The following is a 23,923-nucleotide window of genomic DNA, read 5'->3' on the forward strand; positions in this document are numbered from 1 at the left end:
AATAAGAAAAAACAAATCAAAGCATGGAAATATTACTTGCGGTAATTCAAACCCCGATATTGTATAACGTTCTACCAAATTTAGTAAGTATACAATTTTGAAAAGCTCTTTCCCTATTAGAAAGTTTTTAGGAGTTTCCCTATAACACTAAAAACATTCACGCATTTAAGGATGTACACTTCTGGGGAGTCAAAAATTTCTAGAATTAAACTTTTTTTCTTAACCTGATTTTTGGTTTTATCTCACTATAAAAAATAATTGGTGAAGAAAAAATCATATGGTGGTGCCCTTCTTTTATTGCTACGGCCATTTGAAATTATCCAATTTTGATGATTTTCTCATTATTCATCAATTGTTTTCCATTTTTGGGCTATTATCATGAAAAAAATCACAGTTTCACAATTAAACTTTTTTTCATACTTTCACAAAAGATGAAGTGGACCAATCTGAATAAATTCAACTTGAAAAAATTATAGGTAGGTGTTAATATAAGAAAGTTTTATAAAATTTTGCTGCTTTTTCGTGCCAAAGTTACCACGCTGTCAATTTTGTAAATATGGGATTTTTCTCTTTTTTTAGAACAAAAAGCATATTATTTCAACTCCTTTGTTATAAATGATTGAAAAAATACATATCTGAAAAAACTGAACAGAAAAAAATTGATATGGGTTGTACATGTTTCTGGTAAAATCATTTCTTGTACCCCTCACCCATTTTCTCGACATTTGGCTAATGAGACTGACTTGATTGGTTAAAAAATTCAAAAATTTTATTACTCAAAAACTACTTATTGTAAATACACAATTTTTATTACAGAGTTAAGTTTGATTATAATATTTTTAAAATTCATTGATATTTTCCACTTGTATCACATGTTTTGGAAATAATGGAGACTGAAACATCACGTCAGAGGAATACATCCTTAATGTATGTGATATGCAACCCCTAAGGTTTACTAACTACGTATATTCGGTATGGAACTATTAATTACACATAACTAACTCAACTTCGAAGGCTGAAAGAACAACATATCTCTCATTTCTTAGAAATAGCTTAGGCGAGTTATTTTGATCGGGTAAAATTCGAACTAAAAAGAAATAAATCGTTGTTCCGTTTTTTTAAGTCGTTAAAGTATAACATAAAAACAGAGGTGATCGACCTTGGAACACTAAACATTTCATGTTGTTTACTTTTTCTTATATTCTCGCAATTGCATGTTTTTGTGGGTTAAAACATAATCGGCCAAACTCTTGTATATATTCACCATAGCAATTTATGTTAATGGGATACTAGATATGACCAGTGTTTTTGTACCCTCAAATTTAGGAATCAGTAGTTTATCGATGTTCAAAACTCATAAATCGATTAAGAAATTAGAAATCACGGTAACAATAAAAATAAGGGAATCGCACGAACTCGAACGCGAGACCGGGTGAGTCGACAGTTTAAACGCCCCATGATATACATACATTAAGCGCTATGCGAATCAACCATCAGCCAAATGTCACAATCGGGAAAATACACAATCGATAAAATAAATGATCCGAGTATCCTGGCATTTTAAGATATCAGACCGTAAAATTATTGCGCTAATGGTTTGAGACACAGGCAAATATTTCCGGTTAAGAATGTGATTGTGAATGTAGAAGAGAGGCAGAAGTTATAAAAGGGGTATTCAAACGCACTTTATTAGACAAACTGGCAACTTCAGGACATACAAGTTATGTAGTGTCGATCTTAATCGTTCTTCCTCATAACTCAGTTGGAGCTGTTTTTGTTTAAGGACATCACCTGTTTATAAAGTAAACAAAACGAGAACATGCACGAGCGTAACGTATTAAAAAGTTTTACAAAAATACATAAGGTATGGTGTAGGAATAAGAATTCACCATGTAGTTAAGTTTTTGAACTGGAGGACTGTTATTTTCCGAGGGTATCACCAGCCCAGTAGTCAAGACTTCGATATTGGCATGAAAATACGGATATTGTTTTATTAAGATTTGATGTTACACAATTTTGAAATTATTTCAAATTAAAGAATATATTTCTCCCTCATGCAAAGTTCTGCCCGGCTTTGTCTATACTTTCTAAACTGTTAGGCTTGCATTATTTTTTGTAATTGTTTTAGCATTACTGAAAAGATATTTTTTGGCAAAATGCGCATCTTGTGCGGTAAAATTGGTACAGTAAACAAGGTAACTGTTTTTGAAATTAATGAGAACAACACGTTATTAATTTCATGCATCCGAAGCGCTTTTCTAGATTTACCTTCATCAGGAACTTGAAGTAATCTGGTATTGTTTTTTGCACAGATTTTTGGTGAAAAATATTGTTTATATTGGTAGCATCACAACCATTATAAGCGTACGTATTTTCATTATCTTTGGAAGTAGTGTTTTTGATTTGTATAGGCTGGGATTATCTATTTCCATTAGTATGGCAACGAATCTATTATTTTTCCTATCAATAAGTGTTTTGGACCTCTTAAAACCTAAAATACTAGAAATCGTACATTGGTGTGTGTGTGTGTCCTAGTTATTGATATGAATAGCCATGGCTGTTTAACTGAATTTAAATTAAAATATGTACAAAATTAGAATGTTGAAACTTCAGAAACCTAAGGTGGCAAGTGTACGATTGATTATTTCAACACTTCTACAAAAAAAAAATCGATTATTTCCTGAAATAAATACTGAAACAGATATTGTTTTCCAACTTTTGAGATCACAAACTTTTAAGAAATTTGACCGTTTGAAATTTAACATAATACGATTTTATCTACATTATTAACATTACAGTGTTTTTTAAATGAACAAGCTGTGTAGGAGTAGGTCTAACGAAAGACAACAACACTTTATAAATTTCGTGTGTACGAAGAGCTTTCCTGTGTTAATCCTCACATGTAACGCTCAAATCTAAACATTTGAAAGCGAATTAAGTGAAAAGTTCAAATAATGCCTACAGTTAAATTTATACATACAAATACGGAATATCCATCGAAGAACAATTAACCTTGGGACGAATTGATCAGTCAACATGTTCCATTAATAAAGTCAGTATCCTTCCCTCAAACAACATTGTCCAAATCAGCAATTCCCAAAGAAATCGTCTCACAACCAAAACAGATAATCTCTCAATATATATGTACCCCTATTATTATACTTTTATTTTTCTATCCATTGATGATTCCAATTAATCCCCCCCACACACACAAAGCTTTAAAGATTCGATCTAAATGATGCCATACTGCCAAGAGCATATTTGAGAAGACCTGCAAAGTGTATGTATGGTTATTGTCTTACTCTTTCACATTTAACCCTTGAACCTATTTAAAATCTCAAACCTTCATCTAATGTTCGGTAATGTAAAACATTACCAACTTTCTTTGATGCTGTTGCACCATCATCATAATCAAATGTAAACAGTATTTTACATCAATTCTTAATAGCGCGGTCTCAATATCTGTCTGACAAAAACGCACTTTAATTTCACATTCCAAACTAAAAGACAAATTGAAAGAATTGGTCCTGCTTTGTTTCATAAAAAAATGGCTAACGTAGATATAAGTATCTTGTCTTCGGTAATTTGAAATCGTATTTTGAAAAAAAAAAATCATACTGATTCAAACAAAAATTTCTCTGACTCTTCATGTCAAGGAACAGTAAATGGGCTATGTCACAGATTTTGGTAAAATTTTGCATACAACTATAACTGAAAATTGAAAAAAATAATGTATTAATCTCTTTTATTATCTGAAATATTACTGATTGGATTCTTTCATATATGTGAACATTTGTACAGAAACCACATAAATTCGGCGAAAAACCTTCTTAAATGTGTCTAAAAATCATCAAATCTCTAATTTCATGTAGTTTTACAAATAACCCTTTTTCACATTATTTTTGCTTTCCGTCATGATTTCACAGGAAAAATTAATGACTGGAATGAAAGAAAATCGTATAATTAGTTCAACGACAAATTTTAAACTAACATTCTAATCGGACATTCTGTTTTCTAAACTTACATACCTATTTTTAATATCTTTGCAATCTTGTCCGGAATCCATGGATTCAGGAAGAAAACAATAAAGACTGAAACACACAAATGAAAAGACGTATGATGTACATTTGCACACTTGCCCAGCTAAGCATGAGTTTTACTGCCGAATCGATGAAGTCTAGAGGACTTCTTTTCCGTTCCCAAAACCAATTTTTTGTTTGATATAATATGATGTGTATTTCAATGTCCACCACGTCTATTTTCAAGGTTTGTAATGTATACAGTCAATCGTATTTAAGAATCGTTTCGAGCACCATTTATTAGTGATGTCAAATTGAACAGTTTTGCTAACCGGTTATTCGGAAATCTTTTGACCGAATAACCCGGTTAACCGGCAGTTATTTTGAAGATTTGTTTACACTCTATAAATCCATGGTTTTATGATACAATGAACTGAAGTTTATCCTTGCGCATTATAAAGGCCTGGATTTGAGCGTTCCTGTTGAAGTTTTACTTTTAACAATCCAATACTACCCTATCGACTATGGCGTTTGTAATAACTTAAGATGAAAATAGTTCGGATTTAGGTGAACTGACAAAGTCTGAAACCGACGATTGTTTCATTTTCTCTGGTGGCTTCTGTGAATTTTTTTTTAATTAGATATGATTAAGCATGTCAGTCGTACCCCCAGTATACATTAATTCCATTCACATAATTTGAATGTCGCAATTTTTTATTAGGTATTTCGCTTTAAGTATTACCAAGCGTTTGGCGATGGATGTGGCATACTTACACGTCAGTCTAAACAATAATAAATCAAAGTTAAATAATGAACAAAATCGTAATATTTAATCAGCTTACAACTGTACAAGATATATGTATGCTAACTATGTTTACTTTAAATCTTGCCCCGAGCTGATAGATAAGTTGTCTTTATGCTAATTAATTTTGTAAAGATTGGAATGTTTTCAAGGTTAATAATAGTAATCAATATACTGGACAATCGATCAGTCAAATTAAGTACCAAGATAATAATTTTAAGAATCAACAAAATTAATCAATGATTTCAATACACATTTAAATCAAATTAATTAAAATTTCAAAAAATGGTCAGGTTAACCGGTTAAATTTTTTGGTATTCGATATTCGGTCCTTCCGACGGTTAACCGGTTAACGCTACTTTATATCTATTACTTGTCTGTCTAAACCTATACATGACTGGAAATTATATTCTACACAATGAATCGAATTTAATAATTCAATCTCTAAAACAAACGACAATGACTCACGAAATAAATAACTACTGAGTCTGTTCAGCATATGCACGTTTTAAAGTATTAATTATGATTTTATGTCGTAATACTACTAGGGGCCTCGGTGGCCGAGTGACCTAAGTAGTCGAACTACTGTATCACTAGCCTGTCAACACGGAGGTTATGAGTTCGATTCCGCTACGTGGCAGGTGCGTTCGACTCCAATCTTAATTGACTAGGATTGTTAGTTTTCCTACCGGAGGTCGATGGTTTTCTCCGAGCAATCCGGCTTCCTCCATAAAAAAACTGACTGCCGCGAAATAGCGCAATAATGATGAAATAGATATTGTTAAACACAAAGCAATCAATCAATCAATCAACCATGATTATACTACAGAATTCTTGATTATTCCGTTCAATCTTTAATATTGCTTTTCTCTAACGTTATCAATAATCCGTTACTATAATATATTAAATTTCATACAATTGGTGAAAAGTATAAAAGATCATAACACATTTAGTCTGTATATAAATATAAAAGGATGTGTTATTACATTCCTCTGAAAAAAATGTTGTTTTGCTACCGGAGTATTTAGCAAGATTAACGCCATCTTAAGTCATTTATAATATCAAGTGGCCTCTTTTGATATTATGTTAACGATGAATGCTAAAGAAATAATTCAATAAAAAAAATTTAATATGGTCAATTTCTGAAAATATACATTTGAAAGGTCACAAAATTTATGATTTTATTGTGACTGGAATGAAGTTATGCATATATTTCAAAAAAAAAGAAGGAAAAGGTAAAAATAAGAAATTGCCTTATTCCATATTAAAGTGGTGAATGGAGATAACAAATATGCTTTAGACCTAATGTTTAAAATAAGATTCGCATTAACTTCAGGTATAATGACCGTCTAATTATAATATGTATCGAATAATAAACATATGTTAATAGATAGGTCTACCCAAAATAAATGTTGAGTGGACATACAAAAATAGCATTTAAATGCCTTTTCTCAGACCTGTCTTTGTATTGGCCAATAACATATCCACCTTTCCCAAAATCATGCGTAGTCAAAAAGTGTTTACGCCTAATATTTCGAACAATACGAAATCCCTCAATTTCTCTTCAAAATACCTTTTTACATAGCATACAGTTTTATTCAGCAACCAGGTTAACCTCATTTCCCCCGAATATAACAATCGAGAATCCCATCCATCCTTTCAATATATAATGTACTAGAAATCGCATGCCTTACAAGATTATTATTCTGAATTCCAAAAGGCTGCTTATGAGGAAGAATTTGCTTCAATGAAACTAGAAAAGTCGATTCATGTTTTTCGAAAATTTGTAAACATTTACCAGTCCTTTTAGAATATAAAAATAAGAAGATGTGATATGATTGCAATGATACAACTCTCCCCCAAAGACCAAATGACATAGAATTTAACAACTAAAGGTCATAGTACGGCCTTCAACAATGAGCAAAACCCATACTGCATAGTTAGCTATAAAAGGCCCCGAAATGACAAAATGTAAAACAATTCACACGAGAAAACGAACGGACTGAATTATGTACAAAACAATGAACGAAAAAACAAATATACAGCAACAAACGACAACAACTGAATTACAGGCTCCTGACTTGGGAAAGGCAAATACAGAATGTGGTGGAGTTAAACTAGCTTGTTGGCGCCAAACCCTTCCCATAAGAAGTCCATAAATAATAATGAATCTTATTTTCATATGAGTCGGAGTTCTTTCAGACACTTGTCAAAAACAAGAAGATCAAAGAAGCCAGATCATTTAATTTTACATTCAGATATATTAATGATGTTCTTTCCATTAACAATTCAAACTTTTCTGATTGGGTTCAATTTATATATCCTCCAGAACTAGAAATTAAAGAAACAACAGACACGGCTTCCTCCGTCTCAGTGCCAGAATCTATGACAAACGAGACGATTTTAATTTTGAAATTATCAATTTCCCTCACCTTAGTAGCAATATACCAACTTCACCTGCATATGGGATATACATTTCCCAACGCATTCGGTATTCAAGATTCAAGAGCTTACAGCTGCTACCCAGACTTTATAAAACGTCACCAGTGTCTGAGCAGAAAGTTGATAAACCAGGGTTATGTCAAAGAACGTCTCGTCCTTTTTATAAAAAAGTTCATCGGAAGATACCAAGACCTTGTTGATAAATATTCCGTATCAACTTCACAAATAATACTTGATGGTCTTGAAATATAGATTCACGGTACTGACGTTGTGTATAATCTTAATTACGTGTTATAGTGTTCTTTTATTTGTCTTTGTTAATTATTAACCTTTACTGTTTAGTCCATTTTTGGTAATATCCTTCTGACGTGGCTCGGTACTTATGGATCCCGCTAATGTGTTGTTGTGCTTTGGTCACTTTTTGTATTTTTGTCTTTCATTTTTGCTTATGTGCTTTGTCAATATGCCATTTTGTTTTTCTTTGTTGACATATTTGTTTGTTTTTATAGTGATTAAGATTATAACACAATGTTGACTGTTGTACCCCTTTTTTGACATTTTTACCTATTATGTCTGTTTGTTTTGTTTACACATTGTTGTCAATATAATGGAATTTTAGGCGACTGTTATACAAGTGAGAGGTTTAGCTAGCTATAAAACCAGGTTTAATCCACCATTTTCTACATAAAGAAAATGCCTGTACCAAGTCAAGAATATGACAGTTGTTTTCCATTCGTTTGATGTGTTTGAGCTTTTGATTTTGCCATTTGATAAGGGACTTTCCGATTTGAATTTTTCTTGGAGCTCGGTATTTTTGTTTTCAAAACTAGATACAATTATTCTTAAAAGTCAGGATTCAACAAATGAAAAATTGGAATGTAAACAACAAAAAGTTTGGTTGGTCCCAATACCAAAATGTAGAGAATATAATTTTGATTCTGAAATACCTTTTCAATGTTGCAGGCTGTAAGAATTGTATAAGAAATATATAAAGATAGTATAATAAAATGTTGATGACCGATTTGTGAAATGACAATACCGTGTTTAAAAAAAATGATTTGAGGTCTTAAAATTGGTACTTACCCGATATCAAAATTGCAGTCATCAAAGTTATAGATGCAATTCTTGATCCTGTTCAAAAAATTAATAAGGGAATAAGGAACATGAAAATCAGATACAAAAAAAAGACAAAACTTGGTATGATTGTGAAGTCAATCAGACGATTAATACAACAAATAAAACATACCTTTATATATCTATCTATAAATGATATAATAATGAATAAGAACTTAATTCATACTCCTTAATCAACAGATTTCATATCAGCAGTTTTTGCAGTTAACATATTTTAAAATTGCATTTTGATTTTGTTATATAGTCCAAAAGGGTCCATTTGTAGTAAAAGAAATAAAAGAACTATTACCTGAATGAAAACAAAAATCTTCCTTGTTAAGTAGGTTGTGAATAAATTAATTTTCAAATAGCGTTATAAGTAGACTGCTTACATAAATGCTATTAATCAAGTAGTAAAATGAAATTTTGTGAAACTAAAACTACTATAATTTCCTAAATTACTAGTTTTTTTTGAAAAATAATGAACAAGTTCGACTCATTTTGTTCGTGAAATCTAAATATTAAATCAGATTGTACTCATCGTGGTCCTTCATAACTGAAATGATAAAATAATTTCACGTTTAATGTTAATTTGGTATGCTCTAAAACCCATGTTGTTCCCTTATCAATGGTTCCGTCGAAGGCAGTGTCTGCTTGGAACCAACACTTAAATGATTGACAGAAAATTCAATTAGTTCTATTGGGCATGTTTTAAGTTTTCTATTGTGTGTTTTGTGTACAGTTGTTTGTCTGTTTGTCTTTGTCCTTTTTAGTCAGGCGTTGTCAGTTTATTTTCGACTTATGAGTTCAAATGTCACTTCGGTATCTTTCGCCTCTCTTTTAAGTTTTGTTTGTCACTTCTGATTTTGCTTCTGTACCAGACTTGACAGTCTGATTAAGAAATGATGCGGTTTAAACTGTAGTCCTTTAATGTTTTTCTGCAGTCGATTTGATGGCATTCCGTTATGTGGGAAACCATTGATGGCGTGAATCTGTCTTTCATGACATCCGACGACTTGGTTAGTAGTTGATGTTGCAGTAGTAACCCGTCTCGCAAATGGCATTACGTAATGAAATTCTATTAACGTGGCTTGGTCATTATAGGTTGATATGGTCATTAGTAGTCAATAACAAATCCCATATGTTAGTACCGTTGTTGTAAGGACTGTAAGAGGAGTTTCTGACGTGACATTGTCTAGCAACAGCAGGTTGACGTATTCCTGCCCGTAACATTTTTTTGGCATGATTTAGATTGTATTTCTGTGTCTCGGTAATATGGAAATGCAACATGTTTTTACTGATTGAAGTTTGGGTATGGATTCAACGAAATGGTTCACAAAGAATAAAACCCTAAAAAAATCATGCATGAGTTTTAAATCTCGCGTTTAGAAATTCGTGCGACGTCAATAATCCGGTATGTTCAAGTACCTCAGGCATGTCATCAGTATGTGAATTTGTGGAAACAGCAAGAAGTATGATAAGAATGCATAGCAGTTATATAAAGGATAATCATGATTTGGAAAAAACAAATCACGAAAAGATGTGTTGCGTTTTTAAAGTCCGTCAGAATATTACAATCATAGGAATTTAATACTGGAAAATATTTGTCGATTATAATAAATCACACTGAGAATAAAACTACTTTTAGTTTAAAAAAGTTTACCTGTTCCTTTCGTTATCGGTTTCCTAATATCGCTACCTTCTACTTCATCAAGTGTACTGTAAGTTGGTTGACTTCTGTAATACAGTCTGCAAAAAAAGCAATGCATAAGGTTTTTTTATGTATTTCAATGTCTTAATTTTTCTGTTACACTTACTGATATCGATATAAAATGCTATTTTTATTATTCATGGTAATCCAGGTCGTTCTACTGTTGTAGTTGCTGCGGTAATGGTTCGATTCCGTAGCTGAATTACACGGAAGTAGCGATCTTGCCCATGAATCGTTATGCGAGGTCTTCTATTCCTCGGAAGGTCATTGGCTGAACCAGCCTGTTTGAGTCTATTCCACTGCTAGTGCTCTGGTTAACGGTTAATGTAAGTTCAGATTCATTTGGACTATTCGGCTTGGAAATTATCAATAACGACATTTCGAGTGGCAGGGTCCAATTTCGGAAAGGCAGCATTTCAACTTCATGATACAATTAAGGCGACAGAAGTTTATCGATGTCAAAATCTCATCAATTGATTAGAAAGAGACAAATCAAGGTAACAAATAGAAAAAAAAAAATTAAAACAACACGTTATAAATTTCATGCAAAAACTCCACAATGATAAAAGTCAGGTTTCAAATTTAAACCTTGTATAAGCCTAGTTTATCAGTTATATTGACAACGAATTGCCCGTGAAAAACGTTACTGAATATTTGGGGTGATACATGTACATGGACCATCCATTTCTTAAAGCCACAGTGTACGTTTGGCAAATAGTTAAATCCAATGAATAGGCATTTAGAAGTTGAAACTAACTTTTTAGAAAACAATGATTACATTGGCCATTTAGATTTATCTGGTTTATTGCAGAATTTGCATTTTGAAAAAAAATCAGGGGGTTATGCGTTTCTGTTTTTAATAGTATAATAATATAAAAAATATTTGATTAAACCTACAAAACTATATACTGAAATGTTTGGGTTTGAGCGTTCCTGAAGGTTAATCAAGAAAGGCGATTTGTACGCACACAATTAATAAATGATATAATCATTTATGCATTACAACTGTTTTGATTCCAGTGCCACTAACGAGTCCTAAAAAGACGAAACGCGTGTCTGGCGTGCTAAATTATAAGCCCGTGATATTCAATGATTTTTATTAACGAATGGCTTATTACTTTACAAACGTCTGGTGTTCTATATAATAAAACTAGCATTTTTGATGGGTTTTTTTTCACCACAGACTTGATATCACTGCTTTGGTCCCGATGGTATATCCTGTAATATCATTGATGCGGTCATTCCCTGTACATTTACTATTCCCTACTTATCTTTACCCTTCGAAACTTTAAAATGTTCCTACTTCAAAGCATATATGGCTTTAGCCAGAACTGAAACATACAGTATATAATAAAGTGTATGACTTTTCAATGTCACACACCGTATTAACTCCCAAATCAAAACATTCCCTTAAGCAGAGCTTTTAGAAAAATATTGGTGTCTATGATTGATACAGGTGTGATCAGGGTGACGAAATCAAACTATCCTTTGATATATTAGGGATCTCTCTGTTTTATAATAGACTTTTGAAATCCGGAGATTTGAAACGCGCAATATTTGAACTTCCATGCAAAGGAATCAAAGACTTTGCTGTCTATATGCATTTCGTGTGTGCTTTTTGTGTATCTTAATATAATTTGAGTGTCGAAAATAATGTTTACGCCGTACCAACATAAATAAAAAAAAAATTGGCTTCCATTTTTATAACTATGATGTTTAGTAAATCAATAAGAGTAATACAAAATATATATTTATCTGACTTTTTAATTTCAAAAAGAAAAAAGTTATGTAAAACAATGAAGTTAACTTACTGTGTAATATCAATTTCTTCACAAACAAGCAGTCCATAAGAATCCCCTTTGTTGATGCATTTGTAGTCTAGTTATAGAAAATATATTTTAGATGTTGACTCATAGAAAAGTAAATAATATCGTGTGATGTATCGTGTGGTACATTTAAATTTCAATTTCATCTTTGTTGATTTTTAAGGAAGTCAAATAAAGTTTATCATTCAGAAACTTGGTATCAAATAGTCTAACTTTAATTACGATTCAGAAGAGCACAGAGAAAACTTCATTAATTGGTCTCTTGGTTGCTGGATAATTAACTTCGAGTGCTGATTAATTAATCTATTAAATACGGTAACAAATAAATAAGGTTTGGCCGGGGTGAAGGACAATCTGGACTTCCATTACCAAAAACGTTGTTCCAAGTCTGACTAATGCTTTCTTTGACTTTCTTGAATTGCTAATATAGTTTATGCAGTAGAAAATGTATTCAAGAACGTATGCTTCCCTAATTATTTATAATTTTCATTTTTGAATTACACACTTCTATTTCAGATGATCAGTAGTTTTATTTTTTATTCGAAAACAAAAATAAAGTAAATTGTGCAAAAAGAAACTGAAAGCACTTGATTAGTTGCAAGCAAGAAGAAAAAAAAAGTACGAATTGAACTTGAACATAATTTTGATCAAATAACTTAAAATCTAAGTAAGACTTAATTATGTTGTGTTTACATACCCGGTGACAAAATCTCTCCGTTGCCACAAGTTTTCCTGAAACATGAACAGTCTTCCATTGTTGGATCACAGGAACATCTGTTTTTTCTATTTGTCGATAGAAAACTAAAACTCTTTGTATAGTCACACCTGCATTCTCTGTTACTTCGACTAGTTCCATTACTATTAACAATTTGTCCTTCATCGTTGCATGCTATTTTCTTGAAAATGCAGTCGTTGCCCTGATATGTAGCAAATGAAAATGGCTGGAATCGGTCATTGGAGCATGGTTTTGTATCAAAATTTCCGCTGTTGACCACTGTTTTATCTCCTAAAAAAATATAAAGTATTAATCGGTTTATATAATATAGTACAAATACATCTATTGACTAATTGTGAATATAACTATATGGCAGATAGAATACCTATCCTGCCTGTTAGGCACAACTAAAATTTTGAATACTGATATATGACAGATTATCCCTCCTAGTGATAACCGCTTTTACAAAACACTGTTTAGAAACTGGATAATTTTTGTGCATAATAAAATATCCAGTAAATCTATACTATTAAACGAGAAGACCTCATTTTGTGTGTCGCTTCTCTTCCTTCCCCAATAAATTAATCATCATGCCTCTGTGTCCTATAGGTACCATGCATAGTCGCATTTGTCATCCATTCTTATGATTATTCAGTTTGGGTTATTTTGGGAGAAACACGAAGAAAAAGGCGTCCGGATATTGTTTCCGTCATCAGACCGACTTTTAAGTCATACCCAAAACTTCCGATTTTAAACTTTAAAAGAGGGGGTAAAGGGTTATTTTCGTGCAACGTGTTTTGCCACTTTTTATTTCACGTGCAGCCGTGAAAAAGGTTCGTTATTCACCGTGTTTCTTGAAATCGATAAAAAGATCAACGTGCAAGAAATTTTTAATTGTTCGCTCATCGTGAAATGGCAATTTTATTTCGCGTTCTTCCGTGCAGAGACTCCCCCCCCCTTTACTCCCCTCTTTAAACATAATTTTCATAATTACTCGGGGACAGGACAATTATTTTCGCGTTATTCTGCATGTATACTATGATTATAATCCTATAATATATAGTGACTCTCTATATAATATAACAGTGATCGCCGTGGAGAAGAAACTTGGAATTGATAGTTAATAGCAAATACACTTTATTTATATTATATGTATGTTCATAGTATACAGAAACGCAAAAATCATGGAATTTAACAGAGAGCAAAAAAATAACGGACTTTGGAAAAATGGAGAGGGTTTAAAATCATTGTCCTGTCTCCAAGTGCCTATGACTCAGTTTGATACCGCTTTTTCTGAAATTCTCCAGACATAAAATCTTTTACAAAAATTCATCCTACAACAGTTTACATACTTTAAACCTCTAAATACCCGCGATTTCGCGGGTGTGTTCTAGTTGTTATTAAATTTCGAATAGCTGTATCGTACAATGAATAATTTAAGATACACGAAAGTATGTAGCCAGAAAACTTATTAAGAAAAAAGAAAAATACTTCTTTACATAATGTCACAAAGTAACACGTCACGTCCTTAGGAAGTTTGGTTCTTTACAATCAAATAAAACGAGCACTTTGCAGTTTTTAGAAGAAAACCTTCATTTTATGAAACGTTATGCTATGGCAGGAAACTTCAAATCATTTTGACATCTGTTCAAATGGTTACTAGTATTTGAAAAAAGAGGAGGAAGATACCGAAGGGACAATTAAAATTCATAAGTCGAGAAACTAATAAAACAATGGCAAAAAAAACGACGAAAAGACAAACAGTCTACAAAACACTTCATGATAAACTAAAGACTAAGCAACATGAACCAAACCGAAACCAAGTGGTAATCTCATGTGCTTCTTGAGTGCGGGAGGTCGTGAGTTTGAAACCTGGCCGCGTCAAACCAAATGCTGTAATGAAGAGAGGATAAGGCATCCACAACATCGGGTTCCTTGAATGGGTCGGAAACCGGTATGTTCAAGGTTCCTCGTTATTTTCTAATACTTCTCTGAATTCATTCCGATACTGCTTTGATCCATTCAGATAAAGTGCCAATAAATATTTGTCTCCAGCGACATTAGACATGGACACATTGGATCAGTGAACCTGTCAATGCAGGTGACCGTTTAACTTTTGAAGAATCGAATTCGGTCTTTCGTCCACGTAACTCTTTTTGTATTAAGACAACACGACTATTAATAAAGAACGTATAATGTGAACGAGCATATATTTTTAGCATGATACGTTGAGATATGCAATCACTACACGATGAGGCAAAAGTTATGTTGCAACTGAGAAATGAGAAATGTGTGCAATTGGAAAACTGAAAACCATATAAATATTTAGACAACCACGAACAAATCAGAATATTCGTTAATAATTTTGAAGGAAATAATGTTCAAATATGACATTAAATTTGGATAATTTGCATCACAATTTCGATTTACATTCCGAAACATGATTGATTCGTGCCAATAGCTGATAAGGAATTGCTTACCTTTCCGAAACAACTCTTAGATCTGTTTTTGTTTTTCCCTTGGTATTTTTGTCTTTCAACGCACAACACGAGTTTATTAAATAATATTTATCTGGTACCAAAATGCTTTTGGGACATGGATCTTTTTTCCCGGTGGTAAGATGAATTTTTTCTTTTTTTTTTCTTTAATTTCATTTTGTTTTACTTAATTGTTGTGTTCTTGTTCCTATTTATACGATCTTACAGTAACAGTAAGATATACGTGCTGTCTCTCTAGCTTATCTTCCACATAAGAATAGAGGAACAAAACGGATCATCTACTGTTATTGTAAGATCGTATGAATAGGAGCAAGAACAAATTAAAGAACCAAAAATAATTTGAAATATTTGAGAAATTTGAATTTACGTAAAACAAATTTAAACACCAAAATGAAAAAAAAATTTAAAAAAAAGAAGGTTCCATGCCCCAAGTGCCTGTGAGTCAAACAATGGAATTCTCTTTTAACGGTTCATTTAGATATTTCTTGAAGCTATGTTTCAAAGTCGACATATTGTGTTTCGAAAGTAAATATTCGATAATGAATGTGTAAAAATGTTTTTACTATAATTTCAACGTGTGAGTAAAATACACTTCATTAATCATTTAACAATAAACTAGTACATTATAAAATAAGTAAAAAATTTATTTTAAAAACACTTAATTTGTTACATCTTGAAGGGTCATACTTATCCAATTTACAGTAACAGTATCTTTTCAACGTTTATCGCATAAACTACCCGGACCATATAAGTATATAGTATACGCATATGGTCATGACCATCCAAATATTCATATGGTCCGGAACAGAAATATTCCTTTCGAAAATGTCAGTCATCTTAAATTTCATATACCTTTAGTTTCAAAATAGGAAGTGCAAAAAGTGAAATGCACCACGATCATTGATTTCATTGATATTGTAAACATCCATATCATTTTATCTTTAAATGTATATGTATTGCTTTTCTTCATTATTTGTTATATAGGTATGTTTGTAATCCTTTGGCAAATGGGCGTAAAGTGCTTTTTTTAATAAATAAAGAATTAATTTAAAATTGTAATCAACATTATCACGAAAACAACATTTCAGTTCTGACAAAAACACTTATTTTTTTGTGACCAAAAGTAAATTTCGAAAGCTTTCATTATTTCAGAAATTTTCAAACTTAATCTTTGTTAACGTAAATGCAACTAGTATTACTTACCGGGTGGTTCAGTTTTGGGTCCACTACAGTCTTCTTTATAAATATTGTGTACATAATCAAGCAAGCATGTGTATTTTCTTACAGATGAACATATCGAATTAGCTCTAAGGTGCCAAAGTTGTTCTGATGGACATACAGCGTCGTAATATGCATAAATTATACAGCAATGCTAAAAAAGTATACAAATATTAAGACTGACATTTCTTTTGTTAATTTGTAACGTGAACATGGTGGAAATAGTATGTTATCACTGATTAAAAGCTACTTGTTTATAATGCAAGGTTTGTATTGCACCTTTCGAAAAAACCTGAAACTAAAAACAGACACGAAACAAGAAAGCGAGATTACATATTTCACAAAAGAAGCCGTGTGGATAGTTTTATATTTTGATATTACAAAAAGAGGTTTGATTATAATCTATAAATTACAAAGTCTCCCAAAACATAAACTGGGCTTGTGCATAAAGAACTACAGTAAATTGTGTTGACTTCCTATGTGGCATAGAATTTTATTATTTGCACCCGTCTAGATTCTGATAATACAAACAAAAATCAACAGGGGTACAATAAAAACAAAGGAAAAAAGTACAAAAAGGCTACAGTTTGGACTCTTAAATTCGAAAATGAAAAGTATTTTGTACCTATCGTGTAGTATCCCTCAGAAGTTCACTAAAGATCTAAAATTTGTATCATTTTTTTAAATTTTGTCATACTTTCTGCTTTCGATGCAAAACTGCCAAAATAGCTTTGTTTCGATAGCTTTTCATTTATATTTGGATCAGTATATTTCATTACGAAATGTTTTCTACAAAAGCGTTAATATCGGTAACATATCATGTTGGTTAAGGCAAACAAAATGTAGGCTAATCTGGTGGAGAGTTGTCTTATTGGCAATTATACCACATCTTCTTATTTTTGTAATATTTAATTTTGCCAAAAAAAAAAAAAAAAAAACGATAAAACAAGTGAAATGAATGAGAATTACATTTATATATGTTATGAGTCCGACGCACTATTCTGGATTTACCTTCATCGCGAACGCTGAAAGCCATAAATTTGAATGCCAAGGATGTATAAATACAGAAACATATGAAGAGCTATATGACCACAGGGGACCTTAATATAATAGCCAAATTTATCTAACGTCTTTTTCCGAGCGGGAGTTGGTATCTTCAGAAAATACATGAATTGGAGCAGATTTTCGCAGGGATGGATTTCTATTCCAGAAAGAAGTTTGTAAATAAGAAGAATTAGCACTTTTACAGTAAAATAGAAATGGGATTCCTAAAAAAAAGGGGGGAGGGATGGTGGAAGGTGGTCGACCTTGGTTGAATGATGAAGATAAGATGCATGTATGCATCATGATAGCTGCAAAGTTTGAAGCTATAATCAGTTAATTTGTTCATTTAACCATTTCAGTGGCATGGAACTCCCCAAAAAATGATGCGTATCATTTTGACAAAAACCCTCCAGTTATATCATGTCACGACTAATATTTTGGTCAATTTTTTTTTGTCGATATCTTTAACTCTTTCTGAGTAGAAGCAGTATGAAGTGAATGTCAAAATTTAGAACATGACCTTGACCTTTGACCTTGACCTCATTTTCTTAGTTGGGACCCAAGAACCTCAAATAAAAGGACTCTAGGTTTATACGGCTTACGGTTAATGAGTTACAAAAATATTACGACAAATTATTTGGTTAAGGTAGATAACTCCTATAAGATTTCACTGGATTGCTTCGATCAAAATTGGCCAAAAATTTCTGAGGATGTAACGAACAATTCAGAAAAAGAATTTTGTCGTTATCTTCTTTTGTTACGAAGGAGATGCACACACAAGATAAACAGTGAATTGGGAGATAACAATTACCAAGAAAATTGTTTGGCTTAGCAGGGTAAAACTTAAAAGCGCATAAACTGTACGATACTTTATTAGAAATATCTAAGCCACATATTGCGAAACAAAAATTGCACGCAAGAACAAAATTTGGCGGAAGAAAAAAAAAATTAAAAACCAATTGTGAACAATTGAAGGTCTTTCCATACCAATTTTCTAAATAATTGATAAGAAGCTACTTCCGGTTTACTCAAAGTTATTTTTGGCATTCAATCATAGATTTCTTCATACTTATTCAATAAATATATGGTTTCTATATACTTTTGTTTGAAATAAGGGAGATAATTGCCAACTTCCGGTTTAGAAAATATCACTTCCGGTCTCATATGATAGCTGTATTTACACTGATTCCAAAAATATATGGTTTATATATACTTTTGCCTGTAAAAAGGGAGAACATTGGCTACTTCCGACTTAGAAAATGTCACTTCTGGTCATAAATAATAGCTTTATTCCCACTGATTCCAAAAATTTATAGTTTGTATATACTTATGCCTCCAATAAGGGAGAGGATTTGCTTAATTCTAGTTTTAGAATGTCACTTCTGGTCTCAAATGATAGGTTTATGTATGCCCATTAAAACATATATGGTTTTTAGGTACTTTTCCATGAAATAAGTGCAAAAATTACTACTTCCGGTTCACTCCAGCTCACCTCAGGTTGACATTTTTCAAGGTCCCCCAACATGTTTCAAAAGACCCTATGGCATTATCATGTACCAAGCTGGAGTAATCATCAATTAACATTAAATTTAACCATTTCAGGGACAGTAACTCATATTAGATGTCATTGAATTGTTTCAGACCAAATGCATCATATCTTCATCACAATGAAGCAAACATTTTGCACTAGTCATTTTATACATATCTTTAAAAGTGTCAGAGGAGATCATAAAACAAGGAAAAGTCAAAATTTAGAATATGACATTGCTCTTTGAACTTGACCTCAATTTCATTTTAGTGAACAAAGGATCTCAAATCAAAATATCTTAGTTCACTATCACTTACCATTCATGCTATGCATTAATATATCCTTTATGTCAAATACAAAAGGGGAAATAACTCTCATTTGGAGTCTTCGTGTCGCTTCGGTCAAAATTGAAGAAAACATCCTGATGATCTAAAGAGCAATTTGGTACAATAAATTTGTCGATTTCTTTTAGAGTTACGGAGGAGATGCACTCACAAGGAAAACAGTGTTCGGGGAGATAACTCTTAAAAAGAAAAGTATTCGGTATAGCAGGGTCATTTTCAAAGGAAAATAAACTGTGCAATATCATATACAAAACATCTAAGCGACATCTTGCGAAACAAAAATTACACGCAACGAAAAAATAAAAGTGGCGGAAGAAGAAAAAAAAATAAATATAAATCAATTGCTTTAAAAAAGCCATTGTAAACGGTTTTCCCCTTTGAACATGATTGATTGCTATGTGTGTTTGGGTGTTTGTGTGTGTGTGTGTTTGTTTGTTTGTTTCTTTTGTTCAATGAATGTTTTAACGTTTACCAGTCAATTGTTCACATTACAAGGAGAGAGAAAGAAAACAAAAACACAAGTAACAGAAAGAAACAGGTTTAATATTACCCCCCTAAATAAAAAGAGGGGAGGGACCGAAGTTCTCATTTTCAGACAAGGGTCCATATTATTGTGTTGGTTAAGTTTCTATATTCAGTTTGGAAAGTTTTTATTCTATTTCAGGTCCCGCGCGCGTCTCTCGCGCCAGATTGTGACGTCACGAAGCTGGTTTATAATAGCGAAAACTTAGAATATTTCTTTCTTTTTAGATGGAGATGTTGGACAGACAATATGTATATCGACGGAATAACACACAATGTATTTCTTTTGTCATTGTAGGTAGTTGATGTTTTGATCAGAGTTCTCGAGCAGTGCATGCTTTGGATTTAATTGATCCTGTGTACTTTTAAAACACGTTTATCGATTATTTTCATACAATGTACAATTTTCAGCAGCAGTTTGTAACAGATTTGTATTTTAATCTAGGAGCAGACATTTCATTGTAGGATTTCACTGAGATTTACGGAGCTAGCAAGCGATTTTTACGGCATTGAAATTTCTTTTCTCTACGAAAATTCTTGGGAGGTAGCTGCACAACGTTGTTATATGAAGATGTAATACATGTATACCCTGCTGACTGCAAATTTTGAGGTCAATTTGACATGTAGTTTCAGAGAAGATCACATAACATGAATGTGGATTTTTTTTCCGAGAATATTGTAATAACAATATTAAAAACCAATTGTTCAGAGAACAATTGAAGGTCTTTCCACATGACATTTCTAGATAACTGATGAGAAGCTACTTTTGGTTTACTCAAAGTAACTATTGGCATCCAATCATAGGTTTGTTCATACTGATTCAAAAAATATTTTGTTTTTTTTTATACTTTTGACTTAAATATGGGAGATAATTTGCTACTTTCGTTTAGAAAATGCTATTTCCATACTCATATGATAGCTTTCTTTGCACTGATTCTAAAAATATATGGTTTTATATACTTTTGCCTAAAATATGGGAGATAATTTGCTACTTCCGGTTAAGAAATTGTCATTTCCGGTCTCATTAGATAGCTTTTTTTCCACTGATTCCGAAAATATATGGTTTTTATATTCTTTTCCTTCAAATAAAGGAGATAATAAGCTACTTCCGGTTTAAAGAATGCAACTTCCGGTGTCATAAAAAGGATATTGTTAGCTGATTTTAAAAATATATAGTTTATAAGTATTTTTTGTTTGAATTAGTGCAAAAAGAGCTACTTCCGGTTTGCACAAGGTCACTTCCAGTTGATATATGTCAAGGTCATGTGTCATCTAACGCTTTGCAAAAGACACTATGGCTTGATCATGAACCAGAATAAAGTTATATTCGATTTACCATAAATTTCAACATTTAAGGGGCAATAACTCCTATAAGGTATAATCAGATCGCTTTGGACTAAATGTATCATTTGTTCGTTTCAACAACCCAAACATTTAGCATCAGTTTATTTATATGTAGCTTTTTTTGTATTAGATAAATGCACACACAAGCAAAGGGCGAAATTAAGAAACTAACCGTGACCTTTGGCCTTGACACCATTTTCATGTTGGTGTACCAAGGACCTTCAATCAGGATACCCTAGGTCTCTATGACTGACGGTTAATGAGTTACATTTATATATGACTTATGTCAAATACAAAAGGAAAAATAACTCTCATATGGAGTCTCAGTATCGCTTCGGTTAAAATTGAGAATTTAACGAGCAATTTGGAAAAATAAATTTGTCGATTTCTTTTACGGTTGCGAAGGAGATGCACACACAAGAAAAACAGTGTTCGGGGAGATAACTCTTACAAAGAAATTAGTTCGGTTTAGCAGGGTCAAAATTAAAAGCGTATAAACTGTACGATAACACATACCAAATATTTAAGCGACATGTTGTGAAACAAAAATTACACGCAAGAACAAAAGAGAAGAAGAAAAAAAAAAATAATCAGAAGAAAATCAATAGGTCTTTTCACAGAAAAGTGGAAAGACCTAATAATCAGATTAAATACAATAGGTCTCTCCACAGAAAAGTGGAAAGACCTAATAATCAGATCAAAATCAAAAGGTCTTTCTACAGAAAAGTGGAAAGACCTAATCATTCCAGTATCGAATCTCTGACTACTGACTACTGAGTTGATGATATGATTCCCCGTAAAATAGCCATTTTCGGTCAAATATGCGACTTTTAACATATTAATGACATCCCAGTGATTTCATAAGAGAAATTTGTATACGAAAACGATGTTTATTATATTGATTTATAAAAAATTAACAAAGATTGAAAGACTTTAAGAACTTTACAATTTTTTGACCCCAATACTTGTTCTATGTTACCCCTCTCTTAGAAGGTTGTGACCACTTTCAACACAAAAGAGCATGCAAATCATATCATACATTTAGTACGTGCATTCTGTTAGCACCACTGTAGGTGGACAACCAGTTCAAATGGATATCACCCCTACTCCATGTAGCAAGTGATTTCATATTACACAAAAGGCTTTAAATTTCCAGTTCTTAAGATTAAGTTATTGTGATCAATTTAAGGTTTCAACTTTCTCCAAGAATTATTGACCTCGGGGGGTTGTTCAATATTAAACAACTCTTGTTTATATGAACTGAAATGCATGATTGTTTGTACTTTACAAATATTTGACCTTGATAGTGTCTTGTGAAGTTTTCCCTAAAACACTAGTGGTGCACATATTTTGCTGTTGCAATAAATAACGAAAATGCTTTGAATTTACATTTTACTTATTACTTACCAAGTACAGTACATATGCAACGAATATCATGCGTTTAGACATGTTGTCTTTTATTCTTCATTTAATTAGATGATCTTCTGAAAAAAGATACGTGAATAAAGCAGAAATTATGAAAATTATTAATTATTGGTATCATTTTTATCGTGTTCATAGCCACGTTTGTATTTCTGATTGCAATTCAGTCCATTAGTGGAAATAGGAAGATGTGGCATGTTTGATTTATAAGAAAAACGTGTACTTTCGCATGACACTTTCATCATTAGGTCTTTCCACCTTTCCGTGGAAAGACCTATTGGTTTTCTTCTGATTATTTTTTTTTCTTCCGCCTAATTTTTTTCTTGCGGTGTATTTTTGCTTCAAAAGATGTCGCTTAGTTTTTTGGTACATGATATCATACAGTCTATACGCTTTTGAAACTGACCCTGTTTAACCGAACACTTTTCTTTGTAAGAGTTATCTCCCCAAACACTGTTTTTCTTGTTATGAGATCTCCTCCGCAACCGTAAAAGAAAGCGACAAATTTATTTTTTCAAATTGCTCGTTATATCCTCAGGATGTTAGGTTTTATTTAGACCGAAGCTTTACGAAGACTCCATATGAGAGTTATTTCCCCTTTTGTATTGATATAAGTGAAATTTATTTGTAACTGGAAAACCATAAGTGATAGAGGCATAGGGTCTTTTGATTTGAGGTCCTTTGTCAATAAAAATGAAAATGAGGTCAAGGTCAAAGGTCAAGGTCATGTTAAAAATTTTGATTTTGGCTTGTTATCACTAATTTTCAGAAATCTTATAAGATATCGACAAAATACTTTTACAGAATTGTTAGTTGCGACATGTCGTAACATGTAAATTTTAATGGGAGTTTTCTCCCCTTTTATATTCAAAATTACATGTATGGTGATATAACTCATTCATCTTATATAATTGAGACCTAGGGTCTTTTGATTTGAGGCCCTTGTTTCATGACCTTTAAATTGGGGTCAAGGTCAAAGTTTAATTTGACGTTCTATTTTTTTTCTTTTTTCTTCCGCCTAATTTTTTTCTTGCGGTGTATTTTTGTTTCAAAAGATGTCGCTTAGTTTTTTGGTATATGATATCATACAGTCTATATGCTTTTGAAACTGACCCTGTTTAACCGAACACTTTTCTTTGTAAGAGTTATCTCCCAAAACACTGTTTTTCTTGTTATGAGATCTCCTCCGCAACCGTAAAAGAAAGCGACAAATTTATTTTTCCAAATTGCTCGTTATATCCTCGGGATGTTAGGTTTTATTTAGACTGAAGCTTTACGAAGACTCCATATGAGAGTTATTTCCCCTTTTGTATTTGATATATGTGAAATGTATTTGTAACTGGAAAACCATAAGTGATAGAGGCCTAGGGTCTTT

General features: G+C 32.2%; 1 protein-coding gene across 1 annotated transcript in view; it reads right to left on the bottom strand.

The window, feature by feature from the left end:
- The window catches only part of LOC127711525 (uncharacterized), a 64,805-nt gene extending 42,207 nt beyond the window's left edge, over nt 1-22,598 (bottom strand). Inside the window, exons 1-7 of the mRNA XM_052217606.1 lie at nt 22,534-22,598; nt 16,330-16,498; nt 12,611-12,919; nt 11,899-11,965; nt 10,040-10,125; nt 8,347-8,394; nt 4,029-4,091 (exon numbers count right to left, since the gene is read on the bottom strand). Coding sequence (XP_052073566.1) covers nt 4,029-4,091; nt 8,347-8,394; nt 10,040-10,125; nt 11,899-11,965; nt 12,611-12,919; nt 16,330-16,498; nt 22,534-22,575 — 784 coding nt within the window. The 5' untranslated portion in view covers nt 22,576-22,598. The remainder of the gene's footprint in view (nt 1-4,028; nt 4,092-8,346; nt 8,395-10,039; nt 10,126-11,898; nt 11,966-12,610; nt 12,920-16,329; nt 16,499-22,533) is intronic.
- Between the last annotated feature and the right edge of the window lie 1,325 nt (nt 22,599-23,923).

Source organism: Mytilus californianus, unplaced genomic scaffold, assembly GCF_021869535.1.
Source record: "Mytilus californianus isolate M0D057914Y unplaced genomic scaffold, xbMytCali1.0.p SCAF_8, whole genome shotgun sequence".
Lineage (NCBI taxonomy): Eukaryota > Metazoa > Mollusca > Bivalvia > Mytilida > Mytilidae > Mytilus > Mytilus californianus.